The 24,068-nt window shown below is 48.8% G+C and overlaps 1 protein-coding gene across 2 annotated transcripts; it reads left to right on the top strand.

The window, feature by feature from the left end:
- The first annotated feature begins 1,027 nt into the window (after positions 1-1,027).
- On the top strand, positions 1,028-22,305 carry PSTPIP2 (proline-serine-threonine phosphatase interacting protein 2). 2 transcript variants are annotated; one of them, XM_085042311.1, is made up of 15 exons: positions 1,028-1,134; positions 9,958-10,058; positions 11,683-11,760; positions 12,650-12,684; positions 14,194-14,300; positions 14,964-15,026; positions 15,881-15,979; positions 16,174-16,219; positions 16,616-16,695; positions 18,134-18,232; positions 18,718-18,814; positions 19,123-19,204; positions 19,870-19,904; positions 20,213-20,270; positions 21,004-22,305. In XM_085042311.1, exons 1-14 carry the CDS (start codon positions 1,102-1,104, stop codon positions 20,260-20,262), a joined length of 1,005 nt encoding a protein of 334 aa, XP_084898437.1. In that variant the 5' UTR covers positions 1,028-1,101; the 3' UTR covers positions 20,263-20,270; positions 21,004-22,305. The 2 variants fall into 2 exon arrangements, with proteins under 2 accessions (XP_084898437.1, XP_084898435.1); XM_085042309.1 differs by having other exon boundaries at positions 20,791-22,305.
- The last annotated feature ends 1,763 nt before the right edge of the window (positions 22,306-24,068 follow it).

Here is a 24,068-nt window from a genome sequence, read left to right as displayed (position 1 = left end):
GCCCCTATCCAAAGTCCATCTCCGTCTCTCTTAGAGCTCATTGAGGTGCTTGATGTTGGGGATTCATGGGTAGGATTTGTGCTCTCTTGTGTCAGGAGAGTGCACAGGGTTAGTCTGCCTACACCAGCCTCAGTTACAATTGAGCAGATTTATTTCAGTAAGTGGAAAATGCCTTTTTTAATGTTATTGGAGTGTTTTAGCAGTCCCTGTGTTCAATCAGAGGCTGTAGGTGAGTAGAGTGGGTCTGATTCAGGCATTTCAGCAGGTAGTGTGTTATCTCTGCTTTCATATTTTCCAAGCATCTCTCAGAGGTCCCTCACGGAGTGCCTTGTGTCAGGCAATGGCCCCTAATACACTGTGGGTGACACGGGATGTGTGTTGTGAAGGAGGGTTGTGTGTGTTCAGGAGCGGCTGGGGGTGCTCAGCCTGGAGAAAAGGAGGCTTAGGGGGACCTTGTGGCTCTGCACAACTGCTGACAGGAAGGGGCAACTGGGCAGTCGGGCTCTTCTCTCAGAGAATAAGGGCCAGGGGGAGAGGAAACAGCCTCAAACTGTGCCAGGGGAGGTTTAGATGGGATATTAGGAAAATTTCTTGACCTAGAGGGTTGTTGAGCCCTGGCACAGGCTTCTCAGGGCAGTGGTGGGGTCCTCACTCCTGGATTAAAACAGCCCATGGATGTGTGGGACATGGGTTAATGGTGGGCTTGGGTTGGACTCGATCACCTCGGAGGGCTTTTCCAACCTAAACAATTCTATGACTCCATGAAACCTTCCTACAGTCCCCCTGCATCTCCTAGCCGGGCGGGCAGGACACTGCAGGTGGCGTGGGCACGGCTGCGCAGCCGAGCTGCTCCCGCTCCGCTCCGTCTTTCCTTGGGGAAGCCGCGCGGGTCAGCGGGATCAGCCGTCACGGATGCGCTTCTGCCCCGGCGCTCTGATGCCGAGCCTCCCTTCCCCAGCGGTCCCACCCGCCGGCAGCAGCACGTCCTGCTCCCCGACCCGCCGCGATCCTTGGGCGGGAGCGTCCGAGCGTGGGTGGAGACTCGGCGGGGCGGGCCAGGCCGGGCAGGGAGCGGTGGAGCGCGGCGACGGCGGCAGCAGGATGCGGGAGGCGCGGTTCAGGGACCACTTCTGGGTGAGCCAGAGCGCGGCGGGACCGGGGCAGCGGGGGCAGAGCCAGCCAGAGCCGGAGGGCACAGCTGCAGGTGGAGGGGTCACTGCTCTCTGGTTAGAGTTGGCTCCAGAGCCAACGATCGTGGTCGTGGAGTGACTTTGCTGAATGCTCTGCGTTCATAAAACGCTGTCATAGGTTGCCCAGAGCAGCTGTGGCTACCCCATCCCTGAGAGTTCAAGGCCAGGTTGGATGGACCTTGGAGCAACCTGGTCTAAGTGGAAGGCATCCCTGCCCATGGCAGGGGATGGAATGAGATGGGCTTTAAGGTCCTTTCCAACCCTAACCATTCTGGCATGCTGTGATGCTCAGCAGGCACTGCCCACCCATGCATGTCCTGAGATTTGTGGCTTTAAAATCTGCTCCTTGCAGCCAAAATAATCCCAGCAAGCAGCTGCTGCCTTGCTGGAGGAAGTCAGTGCCAGGCTGAGGGGTTGGATAACATCAACTGGCCATTGGTAAACTACTTGGAGACACCATGGCCAAAAATGTTCTCTTCATGTGGAGCTAATCCCAGACTAGGAGCAAGTCACTCAGTGTGGTACTGCCAGCTGCTGAGCCATGGAGGAAAACCCACAGTTAGGGGAAAACCACAATTTATTCTTTTCAGTCTGAATTATGCTGTCATAAAAGGAGAAGTGCAGAAAACCCACATATCTTCTGCGAAGCTATAGCTCTGTGGCTACTCAGTTCCTCTTGTGGTGGACCTTCGTTCCATGTATTGGCAACCAGGAAGTAAACTGTAAAGTTTTGTCTTTTGGGGCTGAAAATTTTCACCTGTGAATGGTGCTTGGGGCTTCCCACATGTCACCTGGCAGCAGCTCCCGTCGTGTAGGATGTGGGAGGGAAGCACAGACCCCAGGAAGAGCTGGCATCAGGTGTGGGGCTCCTGAGTGTTGTGGAATAAGTGCAGAGCACCAGGCTCACCCAGGGTCACCAGCGAGTTAACTGGCATAGTGTTGTCCAATACCTAAATTCCACAAACGTGTTGTGGAAAATAAAGCCAACTTTGCATCTGGCAGCTGCTTCCCAGCTATTTGTTACAGAAGAGTTTTCCACGGTGCTCCCTTTGCTTTGCAAATGTGCAGAGGGGAGGTTTTGAGGGTGGTGGCATCATCCCCCAGGCTGGGGGAATAACTGATGCCAGGAAGGCTGAGTAGATGGGGTTTGCCATGGCAGACTGGACTGAAGAAGAGCTTCCTGCCACAGGGCTAACTTTGGCTGTTTCTGCCTGCTTTGTTCCTCTCCTGCTGTGGGGTGGTGCTTTTTGAATGAGGATCCTGGAGGAGGGGGCTCCGTGGGAGAAAACACCAGGACAGTAGCAGCCTCCAGCTCCCAAGGCAAGGAGGATCTGGGTCATTGCATGGAGCGCTCACTCGTGCCTGACCCCTTTTACTGCAAATACTGCCATTTACTGAATAATCCCTGGTTCTTGCTGAGCCCCAAACCATTGGTTCTGCAGGGATTTTGCTTGTTTTTTTCCCTTGCTGAAGCCCCTAGTCCGAGGAGACCTGGGGCAGGCAGCTGGGGTGTAGCTGGATGGGAACGTGGTGGATGTGACTCAGTGGAGAGACTGAGGTCCCTCTGTGGTCGTTGGGCTGATGGAAAAGGCAGGTACCACCCAGGCAGGCGCCACACCACGTACTGGTGACTGTGCATCAGCTGCGAGGCTGGGGAGGAGAGGGGGAACCAGAGATGGGAAGAAAAAAGCCAAATCAAGATGAGGTGTGGAGGGCTGCACATCCAGCTTCTGCTTGCTGGTGAGTGCTGTGAGTGGGCACACACTTCCTCCTGCCATTTTCCTCCTAAATTGCTTTGCGTAAGGCAAAAATAGAAGAAGTCTTTGCATAAGCAAGTGATTTCTTAGAATCAAATAACCATAGAGCAGTTTGGCTTGGAAAGGACCTTAAAAACCATTCAGCCCATCCCCCTGCTGTAGGTAGGGACGCTTTCCACTGCCTCAGGTTGCTCCAAGCCCTGTCCAGCCTGGCCTTGGGCACTTCCAGGGACACAGGGGCAGCCACAGCTTGTGTGGGTAACCTGTGCCAGTGTTTTAACACCCTCATCATAAACAATTCAAACAATTGCTTCCTTATATTGAATATGAATCTCCCCTCTTTTAGTTTAAAACCATCATTCCTTGTTCTATCATTGCAAAGTGCTTGGTGAGGCACAACTTTCGTCTGGAGCAGGTTCTTGACCTGTCAAGCAAGGTGAGATCAAGAGGGTCATTGCTGCATGATCCTGGGCAGGTGGCACATGCTGCCACACATTGTTCTTTAGTGGTGATGCTGGCTCAGCTTCAGATCTGGTGGTCCAACAAAATGTCCAGCTCTTTTTTTCCCCCCTGAATAACTCATCATCCCACTCTAACTGCAGAATCCCTCAACACTTTCAAAAATGTACGTTACTCTTGTGGGGGCCAAATTTCCCAGTGGTTAGGACAGCCTGATCATAAAGGAGAGACTTTGGTAGAACTTCAGAGGAAGTAAGCTCCAACTGATGGGACAAAGTCTAAAAAATGACCAAACCCTCAAAAGCTAGTCCAGTTCTGGTATTGGATATTCCAGCTTTGAAATGTGACCAGTTGTGAGGAGTGATCTCCAAATTTCTTTGTGGGTGTAGGATAGTAAGGGTGAGGGTGGGGATGTCCTGACACAGGGTCCCCAGAGAAGCTTTGGCTGCCCCTGGATCCCTGGCAGTGTCCAAGGCCAGGCTGGACAGGGCTTGGAGCAACCTGGGATAGTGGAAAGTGTCCCTGCCCATGGCAGGGGGTGGCACTGGATGAGGTTTAAGGTCCCTTCCAACCCAAACCATTCTTGTATTCTGTGATTGTATGATAACTTGCAGCCCACCCTTTGCTCTGTCGGGGTAGCAGGGCTGTGCTTCCACTCTCACCTGGGGACTGATTTAATTTTAAACCCCACCAGTGCTGGTTCCTTTGGTGGGTGCTGTGTCTGTTCCTGCACTGTCACCTGCTCCCTGCTGGAGCTGATGGTGTGATATTCCTGATGTGCTCCATCAGGAAAGCACAGGACCACTTGGCTCTCTGCACTGGAGTTTGCTCATGCTCTTGGGTCTCAACACAAGAAGATAAATTATCTTAAATAAAGAGGTTTGCTCTCTGGGACCCCACTGCAGCTTCTGCTTGCTCAGGGACTGAAGTCCAGACATGCCTAAAGCTAAGCATTTATTGCCCAGCATGCTCCTACTCCCATGTCACTACCTGCCACAGGCCACGTGTCCTGCATGCTTGTGAGGGAGCTGTGCAAAACCAAAATACCCCACACTCATATTTGTCTGCCTTTACCCAGCCTGTACTGATGGCCATGAGTTGAGCAAGCGTGACGTTTTGTTTTCACTTGATTTTGCAATCTGCTTTTCTTCTTTCACTATGTAAGGTCTTTTCTTTCACTTTTTTTCTCTTTCTTAGTACATGCCTTGTTCTCCACAAGCCCGTTCTTGCATGTATTTTGGGTAACCCAGCAGCCTTGGGTCTCAGCAGAGCGCTTTGCTCCTATAAAAACACGTGGTAAAAATAGAAATTATGATAATGCTAAGAACCACTTTAATTCTGATCTGTGGTTTAACAGGTTGCAACTTGGACAGTGGAAGTTTGGTTGTTTTGCTTTTAATGAGACAATCCTCTATTCCCTGCGATGTGTTTAGCGATGCTTCTAAAACAACCCGTGGCTGGGGAGTGCAGCCCTGGGCTCCTGGGTTTATTCCCTGGCTGCCAAGTGATGGTGAGGTGCTGGCTGTTTCACTTCCCCTTTCCCCTGCTTGTCCTTCTCTAAATGGGGACTGGCTTGGTGGAACTTAGCAGCAGCGTTGTGAAATCCTCAGGTCATCGTTTCAAAGGAACAAGGTGGGGTTTGTGGGAAGAGGTGATTGCATCAAGGCAGGATGGTCCTTTGCTTTTGCTGTCTCTGGGACCAGCAGGCAAGGTGTTGGCACAGGAAACCTCAAATGGAAAATTACTGATCAAAAAGTTGCTTTTTGCAGGAAGCTGGTACCTGGTGGGTGGATTTGCATCAAGGCCTTTTCCTCCCTGTGATGAGGTTTGTCTGTCCTGTTATACCCTCCTGGTTATGGGATGGAGAGGAGCTGCAACCTCGTGCAGCCTCTCCTCACCCTGCTCCCTGCAGGCACCAGCATGAGCATTTCTCTTTGTCTCAGCAACTTCTGCAGGACACTGAGCGATTTTGAGGCTGCACTGGCTGTGAGCAAAGACAGCACAGCCAGTTATAGTTGCATAGTGTTTCCGACTCCTAAAATAGCCATCCAGCTTCTGGTGTGTTTCTCTAAGAGCACAAGGCTGAGGAAACATACTGACAGCTTGGAATAAATACAGATTTTTCTAGACATGGGCCATGAACAAGTTCAGTGCCCCAAACCTTTCAGTTTGGGAAGATTGGACAAACTGACGGAGGGACGGAAGGCTCTGCAAGGCGATCTGGACAGGCTGGATCCATGGGCTGAGGCCAGTGGTGTGAGGTTCAATAAGGCCAAGTGCTCATCCTGCCCTTGGGTCACACCAAGCCCTGCAGCTCCAGGCTGGGCAGAGTGGCTGGAAAGCTGGGAAAGGCCCTGGAGGTGTTGGTGACAGCAGCTGGACATGAGCCCAGGGGTGCCCAGGTGGGCAGGAGGCCAGTGGCCCCTGGGCTGTCCCAGCCGTGGTGTGACCACAGCCCCAGGGCAGTGCCTGTCCCCTGTGCTGGCTCTGCTGAGGCACCTCCAGCCATGGGGACAGCTCTGGGCCCCTCAGGACAAGAGAGACACTGAGGGGCTGCAGAGTGTCCAGGGAAGGGAACGGAGCTGGGAAGGGTCTGGAGCACCAGGAGAGGCTGAGGGAGCTGGGAAAGGAGCTCAGCCTGGAGCAAAGGAGGCTCAGGAGGACCTTGTGGCTCTGCACAGCTGCTGACAGGAGGGGACAGCCAGGGGGTCAGGCTGTGCTCCAGGGAACAGGGACAGGAGGAGAGGAAATGTCCTCAGGTTGTGTCAGACAGGATAGTAGGGAAAATTTCTTCATGGAAAGGGTTGTTAAGCCTAGGAACAGGCTGTCCAGGGCGTTGGTGGAGTTCCCATTCCTGGAGGAGTTTAAAAGCCATGTGGGTATGGCAGCTGGGGGCATGGGTTAGTGGTGGGCTGGGCACACCTGAGGAGTGGTTGGTCTTCGAGGGCTTTTCCCACCTGAACATTTCTGTCTTTCTGTTTTTCCCCAATGCCATTTGCTTCACAGGGTGTGTGTCTGCAGGGGTTTTCCATGTAAGGTGGGGTAGGAGATGGAATCGTTGAGCTCAGCAGCTTGCTGTGACTCACACAGGATCATGATGTGTTTTCACATCTCCACCAGAGCATTTTAGCCCCTCTTTTGGCTGAAAGTGTAACCAAGCCCCAAAGCATCACAAGCAGCACACAAATTCTTTCTCCTTATTGAATCCACTGGGTGCAAATCCAGGCAGCAGATCAGGAAGGGGGGTTGCATGTCCTGCGGGCTTGGGAAACATCAGGTGCTGCTTTGTCACCTTGAAATCATCCGTTTTCAGTTTCCATGGGCTGTCCTTTAAAGAGCACATGGGCTCTGAGCTCTGCCCAGCAGGGAGGACCAGGGCAGCCATGTGCTGGAGAGTGGCTGAAGAGATCCTTGCCCTCTGTTTGGGCAGGGCTTGGTGAAACTCCCCATCCTTCATCCTCGTCTTTGGATTAGTTTATTATGTTTTTAAATCTGCTTCTCTCTGCCCGTGGCTCTGTGCTTGCTCTGTTGCACTTCCTCTTCTGTTGCTGTTGCCAGCCCTGCCTTTGCAGTCACAGCACCACAGAATGGTTTGGTTTGTAAGACCATCCAATTCCACCCCCTGCCATGGGCAGGGACACCTTCCACTATCCCAGGTTGCTCCAAGCCCTGTCCAACCTGGCCTTGGACACTGCCAGGGATCCAGGGGCAGCCACAGCTTCTCTGGGCACCCTGTGCCAGAGCCTCACCACCCTCACAGAGAGCAATTCCTTCCCAATATCCCATCTCTCCCTGCCCTCTGGCACTGGGAAGCCATTCCCTGTGTCCTGTCCCTCCATGCCTTGTCCCCAGTCCCTCTGCAGCTCTCCTGGAGCCCCTTTAGGCCCTGGCAGGAGCTCTGAGCTCTCCCTGGAGCTTCTCTTCTCCAGGCTGGATAACCATAATCATGCTGGTGCTTTTGACTCTTTCTGTGCCAAATCTGCTCAGAATGATGCTGAAAAAGCTGGTTTCACACCAAAAACCCTGCCCAGCTCTGTCTGGGCCTGGAGTTGCTCCCATGGAAACCTCCCACAGAGACATTTAAAAGCCATGTGGATGTGGCACTTGGGGACATGGGTTATTGGTGGCCTTGGCAGTGCTGGGGAGTGTTTGGACTCGATCAGGTTAGAGGTTTTTTCCAACCCAAATGCTTTCATATTTCTGTGTTTCGTGTAATACCTTGCAACCTGAAGTCTGGTCCTGCCTTGGGTGCTTAGGAAATACACATACACTGGAATTAAGTCCTTTTACTGGAGTAGGAAGAGTGATAAAACAAGGAGCTTAATGTCCATTATTGATGAATACTCCCAGTTTTCTCCTTGACCCTTCTTCCAGAGCCCAAGTATCCCAGGCAGCAGAGCAGGATGCAGGAGCCTTTGGGTGCCCCTGGACATGCAGTGATGGGGAGCTTACCCTCCCTCTCAGCTTGCAATGACCAGCAGTTGTGCTCTGCATCCATTTTGTTTCCTTTGAAAGTGGGGATAGAAAGTAAAGGTAGGCTGTTCCTGTGTTTTGCAAATGTAATGAAGGCTGACTCCAGTGCAGTGTGTCCTTTTCACACACCCAATTAGTGAAAATGTAGAGCAACCTGAGAGCTGCTTGTGAGTTTATCAGTACTAACCTCGTTCTGGAGGTTATATTTGTACATGGTGAGTTTGTACTTTGTAAAGGAAATTTGGTTTCTGCTTAGGTCCTTCTCCACAGTCCTGTCTTCGCATGCATGCCACAGGCAGAGCAAAGCTGATCTCAGATACCCGTGGGTTTCCTGTCAGTTCCACTCCACCAGATCTGCCCTTTACTTCTTGCTTTCTGGCCACTGACAGTCAAGTACTTGAATAAGGGACTCCACACAATTAAATCCTTCCTTTATCACAAATACCCACCCTGTTCCTCCACATTTATTGCACCAGGAATAAACTCCCAAGAAACTCCCTCTTCTGGTGCCCACATTTTTATGCCAGATCTCTGCATACTCTCATCCTGTCTTTAAACCATTTCCTGAAGCTCTCCATCCTGCCACAATTCCTCTTCAGGTTTCTTGGTAACCTTTTGTGGTTTTTGTTTCCTGTTGCTGAGTTTCACACCTACCATAGCTCCCTTTCTGCAGCCTCTTCCCCTGTATTTTTCCCTGGAAGCATTCAAAAGGCATGTGGATATGGCACTTGGGGACACAGTTTAATAATGACTGTGGTGTTGCTGGATTAGTGGTTGGACTTGGTGATCTTAAAGGGCTTTTCCAAACTAAATTATTCTGTGGTTCTGTGACCTTTTGCTCCCATGTGTGCAGTTCTGTGCAACACCTGCCAGTTCTTGTTCCAAAGGACAACGGGTAGAACCTTCTGCTCAGCTCCCTGCATCTGCTTCAGGCTCCATCCAGAGTGGGAGAACTCATGGTCTGAGCATCACTGAGCATTATCAAAGTACTTAGGAGCCCTGCTGTCAGCCCAGGGGTGGTAAATCCCCAACAGCCAGAGGGAAAAAGTCTCATTTTTTGTTAAGGTGCCTCCAGACATGGGAATGGGGAAAGAATGGAGTAGAGTAAGTCAGCCTACATTATTGCTGCATGTCTCTCTTTTTCTTTCTTTTCTTTCTTTTTCTTTTTCTTTTTCTTTTTCTTTTTCTTTTTCTTTTTCTTTTTCTTTTTCTTTTTCTTTTTCTTTTTCTTTTTCTTTTTCTTTTTCTTTTTCTTTTTCTTTTTCTTTTTCTTTTCTTTTTTCTTTTTTTTTTCTTTTTCTTTTCTTTTTTTTTCTTCTTTTTCTTTTCTTTTTCTTTTCTTTTCTTTTCTTTTCTTTTCTTTTCTTTTCTTTTCTTTTTCTTTCTTTTCTTTTCTTTTCTTTTTCTTTCTTTTCTTTCTTTCTTTTCTTTTTCTTTTCTTCTTTTCTTCTTTTGTTTTTCTTTTTTATTTTTTTTTCTTTCTTCTTTTTCTTTTTCTCTTTTCTTTTCTTTTTCTTTTTCTTTTCTTTTCTTTTTTCTTTCTTTTCTTTTCTTTTTCTTTTTCTTTTCTTTTCTTTCTTTTCTTTCTTTCTTTCTTTCTTTTCTTTTTCTTTTTCTTTTTCTTTTTCTTTTTCTTTTTCTTTTTCTTTTTCTTTTTCTTCTTTTTCCTTTTTCTTTTTCTTTTTCTTTTTCTTTTCTTCTTTTTCTTCTTTTTCTTTTTTTCCTTTTTCTTTTTCTTTTTCTTTCTTCTTTTTCTTTTTCTTTTCTCTTTCTCCTTTTCTTTCTCTTTTTTAGCATGCCTCAGTGCAAGATATATTTTGAAAGAATAATTTTAAAAAAGACACTGACCCTTCAGAAGTCTATGGCAAGTGTGAGTGGCATAGATGTACCTTGCCTCAAATTGCCATGATTGTTCTCCTTCTGGAGTATTTCCCTTTCCTGAAAGAAACAATTTTACTTCATAAGAAGGCACTTGCACCCTTGCTCCACTGAGCCATGGCCTGTGCAAACGCCTCAGGAGGTGGCAGTGGCCGTGGATTGCACTGACAAGGATATGACTCCTGTTCCTGTGTTTCCAGAGCACGGATCTGACCAGCACAATTGGCTACGACAGCATCATTCAACATCTGAATGATGGCAGGAAGAACTGCAAAGAGTTTGAAGACTTTCTGAAAGAAAGGTATGGAGCTGCCTCCCATAATGGGTTGGCTTGAGCCTCAGGGTGATGCTGTGGCACTACTACTCCTGGTATTCCCAGTTTGATTTCTGCCGTGTTTTACTGTCCTCTACGTTAAAATGCTGTCCCATGAAGTTCACCTTGCTGCTCACCTTGCAGAAGATCATTTTAGAGGATCTTGGCCTAGGAGAGGCACAGCTTTGTCCTGACTTTGTCTTTGTACATTATGAACACCCCACAGATTCAATGTTAAGAAGTAGTAGTGTTAGGTACTGCCATTATTAATCAGAGGGGACGACCTAAGCAGAGGTTCTGTGGCTACAAAACCAGCTGAGATGATCTGGCCATTTATTTTGCCTTTATGGTTCACCTGGCTGGCAATGGCTAAATATGAAGGGCACTGTAGACAAGCCTGATTTAATGTCATTTTGGTGAAGATGTCATCTGGAGAAAACCAACCTCTGACTGCACAACTTGGTACAGAGCAGCCTGGAACAAACGTAATGCGGAGGAACAGGAGAAAACTGCACCTAAAAGTGTCTAATGCACCTACATCTGTTTAGCCTATAATCCCATATTCCAGGAAAACTTGGGCCTTCCAGTTGAGGAAGTGGACCCTGAGAACCATGTCTCATTCACCCCTGACAACACAGAGTGCCAAAAGCCTCCTCCACACACTGTGTCCTCTTCTGTCGTGAAGGAGGTGTAGGTAGCTACTGATTTTTCTAAGGAGGAGGAGATCAGAGGCTGGACCTGGATTTGCTGCTCTCTGGACTTGGCTCAGTTCTCCAGCACAGCTCCACAGTTCCAGCTGTGGAGAATGTGCCTGCTGGATGTTTTGTCTCAAATGAAGTTCATGGGAATGTTGTTAGATAGCAGAAAAAAAATCCATTTATAACTTTTTTTTTCCAACATTTCCCTACCATCTTCTGGAGTTTTAAAGAGTTAAGTAAGGTGAGCCCCACTGCCAAACTCCAGAAAACAATCACACAGAGGTCTGCATCTGTGTTAGAAGTGAAGGCATTTTATTTTTTTTATCCAGTTATTTGTTTTATCCAGTAGACATTCTAATGGCAGCCTCTAGCAGTTCCTTTCCACTGGCCACAGACAGCTAGGGTTGCCCACATGGAGACACCTATTTTTGACCAAGCAAGTCCAGCCCTGGCTGTCTGTAGTGATTTCAAAGCAGCTGCAAAGAACTGGTTGTTCTACACTGCAACACATGGACTCTCTTTTCTTCCTTTCTTTCCTCCAAGAGCGGAAGAGAATATAATCTCTCAAAGGTGTTATTTATGTTACCTCACAAGATCTGGTCTCCTCTTCAGATGTTCTCCCTAAGGATCAGTGCCAGGTCCAGAAAGTACTTTTTGCCACACACTGACAAAGGGCAGGGTTAGATGGGATATTGGGAAGGAATTCTTCCCTGTGAGGGTGGTGAGAAAAGCTGTGGCTGCCCCTGGATCCCTGGCAGTGTCCAAGGCCAGGTTGGACAGGGCTTGGAGCAACCTGGGATAGTGGAAGGTGTCCCTGCCCATGCAGGGGGTGGAAGTGGATGGGGTTTGGGGTGCTTTCCAACCCAAACCCATTGACGATTTGTGACTCTATGATTTCTCTCTTTCCTCAACAGGGCAATTATAGAAGAAAAATATGGCAAGGAGCTCATTAACTTGTCGAAGAAGAAGCCCTGTGGTCAGACGGAGCTGAAGTAAGTTCCCAGCCCTGTGTGTCTTCTGCTTTTATGGGTGTCCTTGGAGCATCAAAGGAGGAAGAGAAGGAAAGAAGCTGTGAGAGACAAGACAGAGCTGAAATGTGATTAGGAGGCTCAGAAGATGAGCTGAAAATGTTTACATGAATGAGCAGTGCCCAATTGGGTTCTAATTTGTTTTGAGTTAATCTTCACCAAGTTCCCACCAGCTGCAGATTAACCAAAATACTGTAGACACTCAGGGGAGGTGTGGGCTGGTGGATCAGCAAAAATCTGATGATCACGAGACCTTGGGTTAATTCTGGATAGGTTTTGTGGCCAGAGGGAAGTTCAGGTACTTCCTTTACTCAAACCATGCAAATCTTCAGAGCCCAGCATGCGGTTTGCTCCATTTCCCAAGTGATCTGCATGGCCTTCTGCTTCCTCCTTTGCTTCTCTGCTTTATACATGCCCAGTCTGACATTCCCTGGTCATTTACTTTCAGTTTTATATTGAGGTGTCACATAAAATGTTTCTGAAATCTTTACTGTGCAATATTAAGAGGGAGAAAAACTCCTTACGTCTCCAGCCACTGGCAAACATACCACATCAAAATTGTTCGTCTGTTCCAAATGATGCTTTTAGGAGGTTGCCTGAAACATTTGTCATGAAACTTTGAATTTTTAATAACATCCAGTGTTCAGGAAGGTGTAAAGTAGGTCTTAAACCAAGTGAACTGTGTTATACCTGCTGAGAGGAAAAAGCTGGAGGTGCTAAGAGGGTAAATAAATGTGCTTTGAGGTACTTTAGCCATTGTTGAGTGAGCTCTGTTTTGGGAGAGGTGCTCTGATGATGCCTGTGCCTGACCATAGTTTTCCACCCTTTCTAATGCCCTGCCTGTGTTTTTCAGCACACTGAAGAAATCCCTTGATGTTTTCAAGCAACGTAAGTAGTTCTTTGTGTTTGTCAGGATACTTGGCAGTGCCAAAGCCAGAAGGCAACTGCTTGGGAAGAAAATAGCAGAGAATCCTCTAAAGCTGAGCATTGCTGGGGCCAGGTGTACTGCTGGCCGGGCTCATCCCAGTGAATGGGGTTTGGGACAAAGTTCACCAGGGCATGGGTGGGACAGGAGACCCACAGGACACCTTTTTGGGGATTTCTTGGGCTTTTAGGTCTGTCTGCAGCTCAGAGGTCATGCTTGTGTTGTACATAGGAAGCTGTGTATGGGAAGCTCATCTGGAGTTTGTTGGACAGGCTTGTCCTCTTTACACACACAGAGTAACTCATACCTCAGACCTGGGGACAGCTCTGGGGCCCTCACAGCAAGAGAGACACTGAGGGGCTGCAGAGTGTCCAGGGAAGGGAATGGAGCTGGGAAGGGTCTGGAGCACCAGGAGAGGCTGAGGGAGCTGGGAAAGGAGCTCAGGCTGGAGCAAAGGAGGCTCAGGGGGACCTTGTGGCTCTGCACAGCTGCTGACAGGAGGGGACAGCCAGGGGGTCAGGCTGTGCTCCAGGGAACAGGGACAGGAGGAGAGGGAACAGCCTCAGGTTTGCTAGGGGAGATTTAGGTTGAATATTAGGGAAAATTTCTTCATGGAAAGGGTTGTCCAGCCCTGGCACAGCTTCCCAGGGCAGTGGTGGAGTCCCCATCCCTCGAGAGGTTTAAAAGTTTAAAAGCTGTGTAGATATGGCACTTGGGAAGATGGGTTAGTGGTGGGCTGGGCAGTGTGGGGGGCATGGTTGGACTTGAAGATCTTAAGAAAACTTTTCCAATCTAAATAATTCTGTGATTGCAATTGGAGCATCTAAAAGATGGTGTTTTGGCCACCATACATTGTCATGTGTCACATCCTGACTGGGTACCATCAGACAGCACCTCGAGGGTGTGTGCTCTGCTGTCCTGTGCCCAGCCCATCCCCTGCCCAATCCAGGTTTCTCTGCTGCCCCTATGGACCTCCCTAATACAGCTCTGCCCTCACCACTGCTGACTGTTGACAGCTGTGGGTTTGGAGCAGCTTTGCAGGTTGAATCATGAGCTGCCATTTGGCTCTGCTCTCTTGAGGAGCTTGCTGGGGTGGCGTTTTATGGTGTGTACTGTTGCCTTCAGCAAGAGCAGCTTGAGATTATTTTAGCCTTAAGTTTTCTGTGCTCCAAGATGGTGCCTGCTGGCCTGGGGCAGTGCAGTGCATTCAAACATGCCTAGATTTACCCACATGAGGTGGAGATGTGACTGTGCTTGTTTGAGTAAGTCCTCTTGGCTGGAGTTTTCTCAAACTGGGGACAGGTCCCAGCAGGACTGATCCTTACGTTGGCAAGCACTGCTCGGAGGCTGCTTCAAACAAGCTACTGCTCTTCCATGTTCCTGAAAGGGGATATGTGATATGTTGTAAGCTGACTTGAGAAACACAGTCTCTTTAGGAATATATAAATATATAATTAATTTCTTCTTCGCAGAGATAGACAATGTGGGACAAGGTCACATCCAGCTGGCACAAACCCTTCGGGAGGAAGCAAAGAAGATGGAGGACTTCAGGGAAAAGCAAAAGCTGCATCGGAAAAAGGTCAGGCACGGTGGGAAGATGTGCCTTCCTTCCCTCAGGGTGTTGATGCAAGGGCTGATCCTAGTGCTGTCTCATGCTGTGCCTTAGCCCCCACCACACCCCCGGTGCCTGTGCTGCTGGGAAGTCCTGAGCTCCTTCCTGTGTGTTGCAACTGAGTTCAACTGTGTAGTAACCTCCAAGTTCCTTCTTCTCACTTCCACGTCTTCTCCTTTGTGTGCTTTTTGGGGTCAGCCGCAGCACTGGAATGTTTTTAAAGCATTTGTTTATAGTGCTGTATGATCTCTACAGGGGCTGCTAAAATGGCCAAGCCTTTTAACTTCTCGCTTGAGATTCCTTTGTCTGGAAAACCATGGAAAACTGCTAGAACCAGGGACTGGTTTGGACCTAGCAGAGGGGAGTGTGCTTCTCAGTTTTGCCAGAGTCTAAGGAGGTGATACAGTACTATATATTGCTAGGATTTGTTTTGTAGAGCTCCTTTGCAAATGCAATTCAAGGCTTAGGCTGAAGCATAAAATACGAGTTTTGTGAAGATGCTTGGGGTCGATGAAGATCCTTAAACACATCTCAGTCTGTGGCTCTTTCTCTCCTCTCCTAAACCATGCAGTGTGTCCTGGAGCTTTGATGGTCAGTGATGTGCTGACCCAGGGTCTGTTGTCTTCACAGATAGAGCTGATCATGGAGGCAATTCACAAAAACAGGAATCTGCAATACAAGAAGACCATGGAGGTAAAGCAAATGTGCTGTGGTTTCTTGCCATGTGTGTTAATGCTGCTCTCACACACACACACACAGAGCACCAGGACAGGCTTAAATGAGGAGTTTCCTTGTCTGCTGTGACTCTCGACACTCAGTGTGTGAGTGGTGTGCAGGGTGTGCTCAGAAACAGTGAATAACATGCCAAGGACACAGCCAGTGGTAGCCTTGTACGGTTGGATACAAATGATTTAGAATCAGAGAATTGTTCAGGTTGGAAAAGCCCTAAGATCATTGAGTCCAACCATTTGCCCAGCACTGCCAAGCTCACCACTGACCCATCTCCCTGTGTGCCACATCCACTCCTTTTTTGAACACCTCCATGGATGGCGACTGCACCACTGCCCTGGACAGCTTGTTCCTAGGCATGAAAACCCTTCCTGTGAAGAAGTTTTTCTGAACAGCCAATCTAAACCTCCTCTGATACAACTTGAGGTCATTTCCTTTTGTTCTGTCCCTGTTCCCTGGGAGCAGAGCCTGACCTTCCCCTGGCTGTCCCCTCCTTCCAGGGAGTGCAGGGAGTTGTGCAGAGCCACAAGGTCCCCTTTAGCCTCCTTTTCTCCAGGCTAAGCTCCCCCAGCTCCATCAGACTTGTGCTCCAGATGCTTCCCTATCCCTTCTCTGGACATTCTCACAGACTTGATTGCCATGAGCTTTTCACCCCAGTCCAAGAGCAGCCTGCCTTGTGAGGCTTTCCCCAAGCTGCAGGGTACCTTGTGTGCTGTTCCCTGCTCTGCAGGCAGCCTGTTTCCTCGCATGCTGAGGTTTTGCCCAACATCTTCCCCTGAGGTGTGTCTGCATCCCTCTGTTCCTGGTGTCTGTCCTAGGCCAAGCGTCTGTACGAGCAGCGCTGCCGGGACAAGGATGAGGCAGAGCAGGCTGTGCACCGCAACGCCAACCTGGTCACACAGAAGCAGCAGGAGAAGGTATGGGAAGTGGGTGGCTATGGGGTAGAGGGAGATGGGAATGTGTTTTCTTGCAGCTCTTCCTCCCCACAGCTCTTCTCCCAGCTCTGGGTTTTGGGGTGGGGTGGCTGGTGATGTTCACAGTGGGGCTGCAGTGCCATTGATGATACACCCAGGCTCTTCTCCACCTTCTTGTTCTCTCCCATTTTTGGCAGCTGTTCCTGAAGCTGGCCCAGACGAAATCAGCTCTGGAGGACACTGGTGAGTGTGGAACTGCCATATCAGGAAGGCAAGGGGAGTGAGGGCAGGGGTTGTGAAGCCATGATGTGACTGTTGGGTGAGCTCTAGCTCTTGGGTCAGGCATGGCTCCTCAGAAAAACATGTCCAAGGTACCAGCAGTACCTTCTCCAGGGCAACTTCCCTGAAGAAGCCTGCATGGCCCCAGCAAGGCCATGTTCCTTCTGTTTCATACCTGATCTCCCTGTTTTTCAAGCTTCACATATTACCTTCTAGTGAAGGGATTTTTTCAATTAATGTTAATCAGGGAATCAGAATCATAAAATTATTTGGGTTGAAAGGAACCTTAAAGGTCATGTCACTCCAACCCCACTGCCATGGGCAGAGACACCTTCAGCTGAAATGTAATTTGTCTCTCAGACAGGAGTTACCAGCAGAGTGTGACAACACTGGAGAAAATCCGGGAAGAGTGGCAGAATGAGCACATCAAAGCTTGTGAGGTACGTATCTTTAAACCCCTTGGCATGGCAGTGTGGTTCTCTGTTTCCAGCCCTGGCTGCAGGGCTCAGGAACAGTGCACATTCACTATCTGTGTATTCCCCTGGCAGTGAAGCAGCAGGATGTATTGCAGCTAAGCCTGTGTGTGTGTCTCAAGCTTGGCTTCTGGATTCAAGGCCCCACTACTTCACTGTTTCCATTTTTTTAAAATTATTTTTATTTTTCCACCACCTTTTAAAATTGACAGAGTCAAGGTAGTGACATTTTTGCCCCTTACCTTCTTGCATGTTTGGAGTGGCTGTCATCTTGAGCAGCAGTGGTCACCTCTGGATACTCAGTGGCTCCAGGCCATTACGTCCTAGAGCCTCAACAACACCAGGAAGACTGTCTGAAACTCTGGAAGACTTTACATGACTTTTCAGTAGAAGCTGGTGGTGGGTGGGGATGCGGGTGAAGCTATCTCCACATGCACACTGTGCCAGGAGCTCTTCACATTGTGTCTCACAGACTGTGCACTAGCGTGGGAATGCCTCTGAGGGGATGTATCAGCGTGGAGCAGACTGCCTCACAGAGAAGTGGTTCAGCAGGGATTTCTAGCACATGCTGGGGAATTCCAGAGTTGGTAGGAGAAAGCTGAGCAGCTGCTCTGCTGCTGGCCTGTGATCTGTGACTGAAGAATGGACAGGGACTGCAAAGATGGGGATTTTATCCCAGATCTGCTTCAGCCTTGCAGCCTTCCCCTTCCGAGCTGTGCTGATCTCTTCCCAAGTTACCCCTCATCACGCTGCTATTTTACTTTTCCCTTTTGAATTTGAATTTGCTGTCTGTTTTGCATGGGTGTCTCAGTGCTGTGCTTTCTGTGTCTTCTCTAGAAGCCTCTAGGATGGTGACACAGTTTAGTGGTTCTTGGCAGTGCTGGGTTAGTGGTCGGACTCGATGTTTTTAGATGGTTTTCCAACCCTAACAATTCTGTAGCGGGGAGTGGAAAGCAGTAGTTTCACTGTTGCAGTTGGATCGCGTGGAGGTTTACCAGTCCATGTGTTGCAAAGGTTGTAAGTCGTTAACAAGTGGTGTATGTTCATGGAAATGCGTAAGAGCATGTGACATTGAGGTGTACCAAACAGCAGATTTAAAAAGGGTTTAAACCTGATTGGAAAACGGCTGGGCAGGACAGAGGGAGAAGACCAACCAGTCAATGCACCTCTGTTTTCATACATCCCCAGTGCTTTTTTAATTGCTCCATACCTGGAAAATGGAAATGTTAAAAAAAACATGTACATGTGGCACTTGGGGACATGTGTTAGTGGTGGCTCTGGACATGCAGGGGTAATGGGGGGATTCGATGATCTTTTACAACCTAAATGATTCTGTGATTCAGGGGCTCAGAGAATTGCCCTCATTTTAAAGATATTATGGACAGTTATGTCTGTGTCGTTTCAGTTCTTTGAGACTCAGGAGTGCGAGCGGATCAACTATTTCCGTAATGCCCTCTGGCTCCACGTCAACCAGCTCTCCCTGGGCTGTGTCCAGAATGATGAGGTATCTCAACTGAAAATCTTCATTCTTCTGAGTGGAAAGCAAACCCTAGTTTGCTGGGCACTAAGCTGTGTTATATCTGAGCTGGGCTGTGGCCCTTGATTAACCACGGACACCAGCATGAGTGGGCAAGCAGAAGGGTTGGCCAAAACTCTTGTAAATTACATTTCCACATTTTTTGAGGGTGGTGAAACACTGGCAGAGGTTGCCTAGAGAAGCTGTGGCTGCCCCATCCCTGGAAGTGTCCAAGGCCAGGCTGGACAGGGCTTGGAGCAACCTGGGATAGTGGAAGCTGTCCCTGCCCATGCAGGTGATGGAATGGGATGGACTTTAAAGTTGCTTTCCTCCTCAAATCATTCTGGGATTCCTGGCACTGAAGCTTGTGTCCTGGATGAGTGCTGGACTTTCACCCTATGTGTGGTAAGCAATTGGGAAAACCTCATTTTTTTACCTGATGCATAGAAATGTATTTTATTTCCCTTTTGCAGAAATATGAGGAAATCCGCAAGAGTTTAGAAATGTGCAGCATTGAGAAGGACATTGATTTTTTTGTGAATTTACGCAAAACTGGAAGTTTGGCTCCAGGTAAGAGCTTAGTAGAATCTCACAAAGTAGTGCAGACTACTCTATTCTCCTCATGGAGCTGGCTGCTCTGGTCAACATCATTTTGTGTGCAGAAAACACTGATTTTGCAACATCCCTCCTTTCATTCATTGCCATGCAGCACTAGTCTTCGCCACGTTTGTCAGCTTCTGAAGATAATGGTCTTGTATTTTATTTTAGTGATCAGGCATTTTCCCAGACAGAGGAAAGACTTAGCAGCTGAATGTTGGTATAACAAGTGTATTATGTCAATAAAAGGCCCATACTTTACTACTGTCAACTTTTCCTAGCTCCTGTTGTTTATGAAAACTACTATAATACCCAGAGAAATGTGACTCCTGCAAGAAGTCCAGCTCCTCTGCCTATATCAAGGTAAGGGATGTAACATGTACAACTGCAATTGCTATTGCAAATGATGCTCACCCCTCCAAAACAGGTATATTTTTGGTCTGTTGGAAGCTTGACTTGAGGGCATTAGAGGAAAATGTTTGCTTGCATGGCTCTTAGTGTGAGCTGTCTGTCTGAGGTGAGTTAAAAGCATTTGTGGGTGGAGGGAGGAACTGCAGAGCTGGATTCAGTCTTGTGGGACAGAAGCTGGCCAGGGATGCTATGGTTAAAGGTTTTTCTGCTGGGGGCAAGATGATGATTGTGGCCAAAACTCGTGCTAGGGATGAGTTGCCACTTTGGCTGCCACACTGAGAAAGGAGTCATATCCAATTATGGCTTCCTTATGTCTCATTCTGGGCAAAGGCATGTACAAAGACATGCCCTGAGGCTCACTTGTGAATTTTTCCCCGAGTCAGTGTTTTCTAGTTATTCTTCCCTCTCTCCCATGGTATCAAGTTCAACTCCTGTGTTTGCCAAGCAGCTGTGGGTGAGCCCACCACGACTTGCCTTGTCAGGTCTCCATAAAGCTCAGGCTGGCCAAAGCTCTTTCCCTCCCACCGGCTCAGGGGGAGCAGCGGGGGGTTGCAGAACCAGGGCAAAGGCATCTTGTAGTCACACAGATCCTCAGCTCTGTGTTTCTTTCTGTGCAGGAGGGGACCCCTGCCCACCCCGACCAGTGCACCAGGTGAGTTATTGCTTTATGGGTTTCTGGCCTCACAGAGGAGCTATCTCTTCAGCCCTCACCCACAGTGCCTTTCCAACTCTTTCAGACTCCCTTTAGACACTAGAAGGAGCTCTAAGATCTCCTTGGAGCCTTCTGTTTTCCAAGTGAACACTCCCAGCTCTCTCAGCCTATCTTCAGCCTCATTCACTCTTGCATCCCATCCCTTTAACGTGAATGGCCAGTTTTGGGGTGTTTCTGTTCTGTTTAAAGACATATAATGAGCACTTCTTGTGGGAAACCTGAGGGGGTTTTTGTGCTCTGTGTTTCAGGGGAGCCTGATTATGCCACAGTTGATGGCTACAGCTTGGTACATTTCTAAGAGTCACAGTAAGTACCTAACTTTGATGAAGAAATGAGGCTTAAAAGAAAGAGGGGGAGAAATTTTTCACCTGGACAGACAGTAATATGACAAGGGAGAAGGTTTTATCCTAAAACAGGGTAGATTGAGATTAGCTAGAAGAAGGAAATTCTTCCCTGTGAGGGTGGTGAGGCCCTGGCACAGGTTGCCCAGAGAAGCTGTGGTTGCCCCATCCCTGGAATTGTTCCAAGCCAGGTTGGATGGGGCTTGGAGCAACCTGGGATAGTGGAAGGAGTCTCTGCCCATGGCAGGGAGGTTGGAATTAGAGGGTCCTGATGGTCTGTTCCAACCCAAACCATTTTGGGATTCTGTAAGAAATGATTTAATATGAGATGAAGCTACATGGAGGAGGGACGGGGGAGAAAGAAAGGCCACCAATTAAGGGATGGCATTTTGAGGTGACTGACTGGAAGTAATGCTCCTATCAGCCCTCCCATCACTTGTCTAAGCTGGAGCTGTGGTTCAGACACTGTTGATCCTGTTCTGTAGGTTTTTCAGAAGGCAGAAGACACTGTTGGTCTGACCAGCATGGCAGAGGTGGTGTTTTCAATTATTCCCAGACACACACAGCTGAAGTACTTCTTCTTTTCAAGAGAATATTTGATATTCCAATAATTAATTGTACATTCAGAAATTGTACATACTCCAATAATTAATTGTACATTCAGAAAGCACTTACTAAAAATCTGTGCCTTTGATCAGCAATCTCCTTGGATGGATCTTCAAACTCAGAGGAAGAAAAGGACCAGACACAGGGATGATCTGTGTCAGAAGAAGTTTTTGATTTGAAGTTCTTCTAAAATGCAAGCATCTGGAAAGCATCTTCCACTTTCTAGATGACTACAAAGCTGTATGTGCTGAGGGGAGTGCTGCATGTTGCTTTGGGCATGCTGGCTTGTGTTCGGGGCATGTGCATCCCTCTCAGATCTCAGGTTACACTTCTTCCTGTTCCTAAAGTCTTTCATTAGTGGGGATTAGACTTGTCATTAAGGTTGAATTTTACTTGTATCTCTCAGAAATCTTGCTTAGAGGGGCACCAACAGTTACACCACATACCTAGCTTAGCTGTGGGAGTGCTCCAGGCTTAAGAGCTGAAACTGGGAGCTGATTTGCATCTACCCAGTGAGGTACTGTGCTACATCCAACCTTTCAGGAGGTCCCAGGATCTAAAGGAATTTGTTTAACTCTTCAAACCACCTCTCCAGTGAAGATCTTGTGAGCTTTTAGGTTCATCAAGGTGTCCCTGGTAAACTCTGGAGACCAGGATGGATGGGGCTTGGAGCAACCTGGGCTAGTGGAAGGTGTCCCTGCCCATGGCAGGGAGTTGAACTAGGTGGTCTTTAAGGTCCCTCCCAACCCAAACCATCCTGGGATTCTCTGATTCTGTGATTTAATTAACTTCTGTGATTCTCTAAACTTTGGACTTGTTCTGACTATGCACCACTGGAAAAAAAACTTATCTACTGCTGGAGCCATGAAACTCATTTTCTGACCAGATCTGAAAGCTCCTGCCCTTGTTGTTACCATATATATATAGATATGATTATGGCTTTGATTCAGAAGCTTATGTGCTTCAGGGCTGCTGGTCTCTCTGTTGTCCCTGTGTGCAGTGCTGCTTCACTGCTCCTCACTGCCTTATGACACTGGATACAGGGACACAGGACATGGGGATAAACACACGATTTACCTGTCTAAACCTGGTGCCAGGTCACTAACCTGGAGCAACAGGATTTGCTGTTTTTATTATGTTTTTCAAGTTGAATTGCATGGCTTCTGCATGTGCCTTAGCCCATCAGTCCTTGGGGCTTCAGATGGATTTATTTGTGTGGGGAAGATGACAGTGAGCTCTAAGATCTGCTCTGCTGCCTCACAGTGAGCTGTGCAAAGTGCACATGCCAAGGAATCAGCTATCCTATTTTATTTCTGAAAGACCAAGGATACAAATACTCTTCTGAAGGAGCCTGCTGTAGTCTTAGTTCTATAAATATATATTTTAAAAAATAAGCTTTGACTCTTGTTCTGGATCTGTGTTTTTTTAAAACAAAAATTATCATGCTCATGTTCTGTGAGGGATGGGTTTGGGACACATTCAAAGCATCCTAGTCTCTCCCAGAGGCAAAACTACAAGATCACATCCTTGCTTAGCCTTTATTTAAGTCCTTGCTTCAATACCAACAGAGTAGTGGGAGAAAACACCCCGAAAGAAAATGGCATGAGAAGTCCTTATCATTAGCTATGAGCTGCAGACTGTGCAGGGCTGTTTGCCCTGGAAGTGTGTCTGCTCTGCAATAACTTGCGTGGTTTCTTCTCTGGGATTTTTCCACTGACCAAGCACAATAGCTGCTGTTAGGCTTTTCTGGATGCAGAGGTCCCCAGTGAGGCTGCAACTTGGCTTGCACATTTACTAAAAGCACAGAAGTATTCCCAAAATAGGGGCACTGGGGAAGGTTTCCCCCTAGACCCACATACAGTTTACCTTTTCCACAGATACTACAAATTCCAGATTACACTAATAACATAAGGACTTCTCAAGCCCTAAGTACAAGGTCCCTTGGAGAGAATACTGCCTGTTCAAGGCCATTAACTGGACTGTGGTGTGTTCTGCAAGGTGCCGCTGAGCTCTGGCAGGGCTCATCCTCTTTGAGAGTAGGAGTCACTCCTGCTCCCAGTGGGGCTCAGGCCCTTTTCTGGCTGTGGCTCCCTGGGGATGGCTGGGTAGCCAGGACAGCACTCTGAGGGACAGCAGTTCCTGGCCTGGGGCTGAGCCAGCATTCCTGCTGTGCTGGAGGTGGCTCAGGCCCTGGGGCAGACAAAAATGACCTCACACTCCCCATCGTCACATTCCCTCTGGCACAAGCTTGGGCTGACCCTATGGATGGTCTGTGAGACCCTAGAGCAGTCTCTGGTCCGCAGCAGATTGCCCGTGGGTCCCTATGGACAGTCTGTGGGTCCCTGTGGCAGTCTGTGTGTCCCTGTGGAGGGTCTGTTTGTCCCTATGGACAATATATCAGTCTCTCTGGATGGTCTGTGTGTCCCTATGGATGATCACCGTGTCCCTATAGTGGACCCTGCTCATCCATGGAGTGTCTGTCAGTCCCTGTGGACAATCCGTGGGTCCCTATGGATGGTCTGTGGATCCCTGTGGACGGTTTCTGGGTCCCTACAGCAGACCCTGCTCACCTGTGGGTGGTCTGTGGGGTTCCCGTGGACAGTCTGTGCCCACGAAAGCTCCGTGGGTCGCAGTGGACACTCTGTGAGTCCCCATGGATGTTCTTGTGGGTCCCTGTCATGGTCTGTGGGGCCCTATGGCTGCTCTCTCTGTCCCCATGGATGACCTGTGTGTCCCTATGGACTCTCTACGTGTCTCCATGGGTGGCGCGTGTGTCTCCACGGAAACCGTGTGTCCCCATGCATGGCCTGTGTGACCCTGTGGGCGCTCTGTGTGTCCCCAAGGATGGCCTGTATGCCCCACGGACCCTCTGTGTGACCCTGTGGACGCTCTGTGTGTCCCTGTCACGGTCCGTGTGTCCCTATGGATGGGCTGCGTGTCCCCAAGGACTCATTGCGTATCCCCAAGGACTCACTGTGTATCCCCACGGCCTCACTATATGCCCCACAGACGCTCTCTGCCCTCACCGCTCCCTCAGCCGCTCACCCCGCCCCGCCCTCACGGTCGCGGCCCCGCCCCTCCACCCAGCGCCCTCTGCGATTGGCCAGCGCCGCGAGGGGCGTGCCCCGCCGCCCGTCGCGCTCTGCGATTGGCCGGC

The sequence above is a fragment of the Lichenostomus cassidix genome, chromosome Z (assembly GCF_008360975.1).
Source record: "Lichenostomus cassidix isolate B80296 chromosome Z, HeHo_3.0, whole genome shotgun sequence".
In the NCBI taxonomy this organism is placed as follows: Eukaryota; Metazoa; Chordata; class Aves; order Passeriformes; family Meliphagidae; genus Lichenostomus; species Lichenostomus cassidix.
The sequence above is the reverse complement of the archived record's forward strand: the minus strand, read 5'-3'. Positions and strand labels throughout refer to the sequence as shown.

What these genes read in the sequence shown, in the direction of transcription:
- PSTPIP2 (XM_085042311.1), top strand. Translation starts at nt 1,102, where the DNA reads ATGCGGGAGGCGCGGTTCAGGGACCACTTCTGG. An exon ending in GCTGTGTCCAGAATGATGAG is followed by an intron (nt 18,233 to 18,717) that starts GTATCTCAACTG and finishes TCCCTTTTGCAG; the next exon opens with AAATATGAGGAAATCCGCAA. An exon ending in GCTCCTCTGCCTATATCAAG is followed by an intron (nt 19,205 to 19,869) that starts GTAAGGGATGTA and finishes CTTTCTGTGCAG; the next exon opens with GAGGGGACCCCTGCCCACCC.